We start from the raw sequence: 8,864 nt of genomic DNA, 5'->3' as shown, positions 1-8,864 counted from the left end.
AAAAAGCTAAGCAGAGTGAGGAAGTAGCACCCAAGTTTCAACTTCTCCGACAGAAAGGACCTGACTGACATGCTGTACCATCTAGGGCTTCTCACCTTTTGCCAGTCCAATGCATCAGTTGCAGCAAAGAAAGGTACATCATCGAACACTTCAGCAAAAAAGGAAAGAAAGAAAAACTTAGCCGGTGTGAAACTAACAGTGGGTAAGCTGGGGAATGCTGAAGAATTGCGCAAAGATGAGAGCATTTTATTGCATATACTTGGACAGGATCTTGTAGCGTTAGAAGTTAGGTACCATTTAACTTGTTACCAGAGCTGCACAAGATTTCTGAATAGGAAAGAGAATGAAGAGGGTCTTGAAAAAAACCTCGATGAGGCAGAATACAAATACTTCTGTGTATCAGTCATAGAAGAAAGAATAACAAAGAAACGTGAAGTGCTGCACTTGAAGAAATTACCATCTTCATTTAAGAAATGGGTATGTGAAGTAGAGGGGGTAGATATTGGAAACAAATCCTTTTATCTAAAGAAGAGACTTCAGAAGACATACCCATTTCTGAAGTTTTTGAGGTAATCTCCCAACAACAAGAGTGATTTCGTGATTGTGGAAGATTTGTCCACAGGCAAGGTGTTAGAGGAGGTTGCTCTCCCACTCTCCTCTGATGTGAGCACAGATAAGACAGATGACTCGGACACAAACCAAGATGAAACCACATTTCATATGAATGCAGGGCATAAATATAGAGTTATTTACCATGTTTCACAATCACTGAAGAGGATTATCATTGCAACTTGTGCCAATCCTCAGCTCATCTGGCCACCAACAGCAGCAGACATCAACATGGATGCTGCTGCTATTGTTGTGCCTAATGAGTCATTGAACTTCATGGCATGGTCAACAGGAGCGTCCGGTGAACTTCCTCAATAAATTGCACGTGTAAACGTTGGTGAAGATAGAAGCAAGAAGATTATTTCAACTTGCCAGGATATAATGAACATTGCATTCAATGGAAGGAGGCTCATGCCGAAGCACTCTGCGTTGGCTATAGCGGTTGGACACATAACTTGATCTGCTCAGCTTATCGGACTGTTGAATGGCCTGGGACATTGTACTTCCATTTCCCAGGTCCTTGAACACAATACAGCTCTCTCCCAACTTCAGATTCAGCGAGGAGAGCATTTCATACCTCCAAATATCCAGCCAAATATCCATACAATGATTGCACGGGATAACAATGACTACGGTGAATAAATATCTGGCAGAGGAACCACCCACAATACCAATGGTATAATAATTCAATGGCAGGTATCCACTGATGACTCACTTTATGAAGCAATATCTGCGCAGAGAATGACGAAACGATACCTGCATCCACCATCAACCAACATGGAATTATATCGTGGAGGGCAAAGGAAAGCGCCCCGGAAATATGCAGAGAATGTCCAACTGGACTTGGAGAACCATATCCATGTCCAATAAACTGCATGGAAAATCGACAGCGCATACTTTCTCACAAAGACGGCAAACCCGAATGAAAGTGTCTTACCTGGATGGACTGGTTTCAACACATTGTTTAAAAGAGGAGCTATTCCAACACAAACAAATATTAGCTACTTACCTGTCATAGATGCCAGTCCGACTCAGTTAAACACAGGGTACATGATCCTATGCCGCAGCCTTGCCATCGCAGATGGGTTGGGACTCAGTAAGATTGTTGTAGTCATGGACCAGGCCATTTATTCAAAGGCTCAAAATATCCTATGGAACTTGTGCCAATCCTCAGCTGATCTGGCCACCACCAGCAGCAGACATCAACATGGATGCTGCTGCCAGTGTTGTGCCTAATTAGTCATTGAAGATGACGTTGTGCCAAATGAGTATTGGAAAGCGATATTCTTATGCTGGCTTACAGGACATTATCATCGAGTCTGAAGTGATTGCTACTGGGTCTGTCGGGGGAGTAATAAGTGGCCATCATTAGAACAGGAGCATAATATCTCACAAATTATTTTGTGAAGCATTGCAACGACTCCGATGGCAGTCATACTTGAAAACTGTATCAGGAGAGGAGAGAAATGTCGCTTCCCAGCTTGCAATTCACCTGCAGAAGGCATTCCCAGCCGAAGACTTTGACCACCGTGTCAACTCAAATAAATTTCAGGAGCTTGTCAGTGGCTATGAGAACTTCATCATGGACAACCTGAATATTGAGACGTTCCACTTCTGGAGCATATATATTCCAATGGTTGAAGACTTGCTTCTATTCATCAGGGCTACAAAGCAAGCCAGTTGGAACCTTCACCTGTCGAGCATCCGTTCCATTCCACCTTGGTTCATTTCATATGACAGAATCAATAATGCAAGGTATCTGACATCGTATTGGTTTGAGATGTGCTGCTTGAGACAGAGTCACCCTGACATCTATGCAGAGTTTCAAGCTGGGAATTTTGTTGCACAAACACAACAGAAGCATGGGTTTGCTCAAATTGGTTGTGACCAAATAATTGATCAAACTGCAAACCGAGACTCCAAGACAAAAGGATGAGTGACTGGATTCACACTCAAGAAGTGTGCAGTGCACAGATGGACATTATTAAAATATGAAAGAACTGTCATTACGAGAAATTGTCAGGAGATGGCGGTGGTTGGTCGTAACACTTCATGTCGGGCCCATGTTGACTTATACAGAACAGACCTTCATGAGGCTAAGGAAAAAGGTGAAGCTGCCTTCACAATATTCTGCCAGAAGAGACTTCACTCAAATGATATTGGTTTTCATGACACCATGATGAAGATGAAGCTGAAGACTTCCAAGGATACAGATAAGTCCACCATAACAAAAGTGAAGGGTAAAGAAATTGCCTTGATAGCTGACCAGGATCTGTCCGCAGGCTGATTGTTGTTGGTTCAGTGAGAAAGATTGACATCAAAGAGATGCTGGTTCATTCATTGGGGCCATTTCCTGCACCACTGGCAATGCATGATGGCTCTCCTGTGAAAACCAACAAAGACAAAGTCATGCACTTTCTGGAGGGATCAGTTGAGGAGATCCCATTTGGCTGAATGTGCATATGGGATTCGTCGGCACTCATCAGAGTCTTCAAACCACAGCCAACATTTGGACAGTTTGCTGATGGAATGTTGAAAGTCCTTGTGAAACAGGCAAAGATGAACTTGTCCAAAGTTGTGCACTTTGTTCCGGACAGATACATGTCTGGCAGCATAAAGAATGCTGAAAGAGGAAGACGAGCAGAGGGAGGGACCAAGATCACTGAAATATTTTCTCCTGATCAGAGGACTCCAAAACAATGGTCCACGTTTCGATCTTGTGGTGACAACAAGGAAAATCTGCTCCAGTTTCTGTTCAAACATTGGTGCAAGACTGGGAAGCTGATTGATTACATCACAATTATTGTTGGACATTGCATTGAGTGTCATTCTATTGGAAAGCATGGCAATGATGAGGAAGTTTTGCAAATCCAACGTCTGTTCTCAACACAAGAAGCCGATACGAGACTTCTACTACACTCTTTGTACGCTGTAATAACAGTGATCACATCATCATGATCAGTCCAGACACCGATGTCTTGGTACTATGTGTGGCATTTTGCAAGGACATAGATGCAGAGGTCTACTTCCACACAGGCAAAGGAAGTAATACACACACAATTGTTGTCTGTCACATAATTGACCATTTCAGGAAAGAAGTTTGTTCTGCGTTAATAGGATTTCATTGTTTTACTGGATGCGACACAGTGAGTGCTTTGTATGGTAATAGTAAACCAAAATCTGCAAATATCTTGACATCAAGTAAAGACCACTGCTCCACATTTGAAAAGCTTGGCATGACGTTTACAGTACCGCCATCCTTTCATGAAGACATCGAAGCATACACCTGTGAACTCTATGGGCAGAAGGGCTGTCGTGATGTAAATGAAGCAAGATGCAGAATGCTCAAGACTGGGAGCTGTGGAGAGAAAAGCTTGCCTCCAAACAGAGATTTCATGCACAAGCCCATATAGCGAGCAAACTCCCAAGCAGCCATTCACAAAATGTGCCTTATCAGCAAACCAGAAATATCATCACCAAAGAACAATGGTTGGGATATTGATGATGGTTTGCTCACCATAGACTGGATGGGTCTTCCCCCAGCACCATCAAGTGCAATGGAACTTGCCCATTGCTCTTTCAAGAAGACACAATGTACTCAAGGGGCGGTGCTCGTGTTTGCTCATCAAGCTTCCCTGTACTGATTTGTGTTCATCTAAAGTCTGTGCAAATCAGGCGTCTGTTCCTGACTTGACAGAGATTGAGGAAGAAATTGCCACTCTGGAATCAGATGAAGATGCTTAATTACTTCCTTATACTCTGTGGGTTTTTGTCACTTGAGTCTATAAGTCATTGATTTATTTTGATGTTTTGCTACTGAATGCACAAATATGATTGACAGGTATGCATTATGTTATTGTATCAACAAAAATCTCTGCGTTTTTGTTCTTTTTCTTCATTTAACAACAAAGGTTTTGCCACTTTCTATAGAATGGGGTCATTTCCATTTGAAAATGAAAGATTAATGAATACAAAATTTTGTATTTCAGATGAATGTAAGACAGAGAAATTGTGCATTTATAGTTAAAAGATTATACCTGTGTTTTCTTTTCGCCGAGAACAGTTTACACTGCGGGGTAAAACAAAATGAATGTAGTTTAAGAATGTGATCTTTTGCCCTGTCGGGTCGGATTTTCATATGAAAAATTACAATGAATATGTACACCAAGTACAATATCTATCCTTTCCCAATTAATATTGAACCAAATTATATGTACAGTACTTAATGTGCACTAACTTGCCGATAGTCAGAGGAATTGGAGGAGTTGCATGTTTGTGTAATGATTCAGACTATGATGTCCTCATACAAAGTTGTTTACATCAAGACTTGTTATACGCAATATTTTATGCATGTCAAAGAGCATATGTGAAACACACGAGCCTTTTATAAACTGAACATAAATGGTTTGTTTGAGTGGCTTTTGCCATTATTTAGTGCTGTTTCAGATGGGGATACACACAGCTTGAGAGAGAATGAGAGAGAGAGGAGGGGGGGGGGGGGGGGGAGGGAGAGAGAATGAATTATGATTATGAAAAATGTGACTTTTAAAATGAGTGCATGTGTGTGTCTGCATGGGTGTGCATGTGTGTGTGTGTGTGTGTGCATGTGTGTGCGTGTGTGTTGTGTGTGTGTGTGTGTGTGTGTGTGCGTGTGTGTGTTAAATGGAGAGAAAGGGGAAGGAAACAGGAAATATTTACAAGAAAGAAGAATGAATGAGGATCATTTGGAATATAAAAAAGAATGATATGGATGTGCACGTGTCATGTGTGTAAAAGTATATGTGTGTTTATGTGTGTCCGTGTTTCTGTATATCTCAAGAGGACAAAAATAGAGAAAGGTAGTATGGGGATACTACACAAATATAAATACCCATTAAAGTATATGTGTGATAATTATTTCGGTTTTTTTGAAATATTTGTTTCTTTAATGCTTAATTTTTGTATTCCAAGTTATAAATATAGGGATGTGGGGTGGGATCACGAGTCCCCAAAGTACACCAGTATGTTTCGAGCCTGGCTAGTCGAATTTACAGGGCAGATTTATACTTTTAGTGAATCAATTGATGCATACAAGCAGTTTGTGAAATATTGGTTGCTCAGGATATTTTTACCATAGCAACGGACACCAATAGGAATTATGTACATGAAATAATCCACAAAATAATATCCGATAACATCAGATGATTTGCAAAATCATACATTTGCATGATCAGAGGATTGCAATGCTCAAAATCTCGATTTAGAAGCATCTATGCAACCGTTGCTAGGGAAAAGGAGGTCCTCACAAACGGAGTTTAACTTCCTCTTTGTTTTTGGGCATTGCTCATTAATGTGCAAATTTCGAACATGGGAACATTTCATTAATGGTTCATATACACTTATTAAACATATCAAGCACATATGCAGATACTTCTCATCATAGACCACGGAATTCGAAAACCAAGCAGAATTAGTGGACTCGGCCCATAGTCTATTTGAACGGATGCTCTCATTGGTTGTTATCTCCACAGACCGGTTTTATTTAGAAGGTGGAAGGAAGTTCTCACAGAACTCAAAATCTCCACCTCCTTTTTCGGTAAAGGATTCTTTTTCATGAACCAGTTTGTGAAACTTCGTTCTCATACCTTTGGTCCAAGGGCTCATTTCAGAATCCTCACTGAACCTCTGACAGCTTCCACCTGTAGATTCTTTATCATGATATTCCCCGGAGTACTTTCCAAGTAGTTCTTTGGGATTTTCTTGATCATCCGGATTCCATGTTGCTCTGACTATCACTGGTACAATTTCAGATTTCTTCAATTTACAAATCCTCTTCATCTCATTTTTCATATCCTGGTAATTACAGATTTCAGCTCTCCTGTATGGATCCTCATATGTGATTTCAAATTGCCTTTTTGAGATAAACCTTTTTCACATATCGAGCATTTGTCCGTTGTTCTCCTGTATGGATCCTCATATGTAATTTCAAATTGTCTTTTCGAGAGAAACGTTTATCACATATCGAGCATTTGTAAGGTCGCTCTCCTGGATGGATCCTTATATGTAATTTAAAACTGCTGCTTTTAGAGAAACCTTTATCACATATCGAACATTTGTAAGGTCGCTGTCCTGTATGGATCCTTATATGTAATTTCAAACTGCTGCTTTTAGAGAAACCTTTATCACATATCGAACATTTGTAAGGTCGCTGTCCTGTATGGATCCTCATATGTAATTTCAAATGGCTCTTTTGAGAGAAACCTTTATCACATATCGAGCATTTGTGTGGACGCTCTCCTGTATGGATCCTTATATGTAATTTTAAATGGCCTTTTTGAGAGAAACCTTTATCACATATCGGGCATTTGTGAAGTCGCTCTCCTGTATGGACCTTCATATGTGATTTCAAACTGCCTTTTTGAGAGAAACCTCTATCACATATCGAGCATTTGTGAGGTTGCTCTCCTGTATGGATCCTCATATGTAATTTCAAATGGCTGTTTCGAGAGAAACCTTTATCACATATCGAGCATTTGTAAGGTCGCTCTCCTGGATGGATCATCATATGTAATTTCAAACTACTGCTTTCAGAGAAACCTTTATCACATATCGAGCATTTGTGAGGACGCTCTCCTGTATGGATCCTTATATGTAATTTCAAATGGCCTTTTCGAGAGAAACCTTTATCACATATCGGGCATTTGTGAAGTCGCTCTCCTGTATGGACCTTCATATGTGATTTCAAATTGCCTTTTTGAGAGAAACCTTTATCACATATCGAGCATTTGTGAGGTTGCTCTCCTGTATGGATCCTCATATGTAATTTCAAATGGCTGTTTCGAGAGAAACCTTTATCACATATTGAGCATTTGTAAGGTCGTCCTCCTGTATGGATCATCATATGTAATTTCAAATGGCTGTTTCGAGAGAAACCTTTATCACATATTGAGCATTTGTAAGGTCGTCCTCCTGTATGGATCCTCATATGTAATTTCAAATGGCTGTTTCGAGAGAAACCTTTATCACATATTGAGCATTTGTAAGGTCGTCCTCCTGTATGGATCCTCATATGTAATTTCAAATGGCTGTTTCGAGAGAAACCTTTATCACATATTGAGCATTTGTAAGGTCGTCCTCCTGTATGGATCATCATATGTAATTTCAAACTGCTGCTTTCAGAGAAACCTTTGTCACATATCGAGCATTTGTGGGGTCGCTCTCCTGTATGGACCTTCATATGTGATTTCAAACTGCCTTTTTGAGAGAAACCTTTTTCACATATCGAGCATTTGTGAGGTTGCTCTCCTGTATGGATCCTCATATGTGATTTCAAATGGCTGTTTCGAGAGAAACCTTTATCACATATCGAGCATTTGTGAAGTCGCTCTCCTGAATAAATCCTCCTATGTTTCTTCAAATTGCTTTTTGTCAAGAAACCTTTGTCACAGACAGAGCACTTGTGGGGGTCTTTTCCAGTGTGGATCCTCATGTGTATTTTGATGTTATTCGTTGAAGCAAAATCCATTCTGCACACATTACACTTATAACGTATTGCCCTTTCTACAACCTTTTTGTGTTTGTTCAATTTAATATTAATCTTGGTGTTGTGAGGCCCAGACATGCACTTGTATTTTCGAGGAAGTGAGTCTTGATTTCGTGATTTTTTCATCAAAAAGGCTTCTTCTTCACTGTCAAGCTGCGCCTGGACCTTATTTGTCCCTTATTACTTCTGGAGTGTTCTACAGAAAGAAAGAACACAACAATTTTCTTTTTTTTGTCAAAATCAATATGCTAAATATTTAACACTTTTCCAAAAATTTAATATTTTCTCAACACAAAAGATCTCTTCTGAAAAGTTAATTTTTTACGTTTCCACTCACCAGTTGCAAAACAGGTATCACTTCCGTTTGTCATGTGAATATCATCTGAACCTTTATTTGCCGAAGCACATTTTGAATCTTCTGTGACAGATGAATCATTGTTGTGTTGTCTGCCTTCCACATTTACAGGATAGACATCACCTGTGTACAAATCAGCATCAGTAGTTTGGAGGGAAATGAGACTGAGATCCATCTTGAGCGATCATAGAACATGTTACGTCATGAAATGTATACTTCCATTTAAATATAAACAGAGGGGCAATACCCCGGGGCGCTCATCTGGTAGAATAAAGCAGTATACTACACTGAATAAAGGTATTTTAAACCATATCAGGGCATTTTTAACCAATTTGAATGGATGCTGGAGGACAGGGCAGCATGTACAATCATACAAAC

General features: G+C 40.0%; 1 protein-coding gene across 1 annotated transcript in view; it reads right to left on the bottom strand.

Moving 5' to 3' along the window:
- Positions 1–2,942: 2,942 nt before the first annotated feature.
- LOC144894292 (uncharacterized) overlaps positions 2,943–8,864 on the bottom strand; it is a 59,778-nt gene continuing 53,856 nt past the window's right edge. Inside the window, exons 2-4 of the mRNA XM_078786766.1 lie at positions 6,607–7,249; positions 6,234–6,383; positions 2,943–2,992 (exon numbers count right to left, since the gene is read on the bottom strand). Of these exons, the coding sequence (XP_078642892.1) occupies positions 2,943–2,992; positions 6,234–6,383; positions 6,607–7,249 (843 nt within the window). The remainder of the gene's footprint in view (positions 2,993–6,233; positions 6,384–6,606; positions 7,250–8,864) is intronic.

Source organism: Myxine glutinosa, chromosome 1, assembly GCF_964187855.1.
Source record: "Myxine glutinosa chromosome 1, kmMyxGlut1.1, whole genome shotgun sequence".
NCBI lineage: Eukaryota > Metazoa > Chordata > Myxini > Myxiniformes > Myxinidae > Myxine > Myxine glutinosa.
This window is presented reverse-complemented; position numbering and strand designations above follow the sequence as displayed.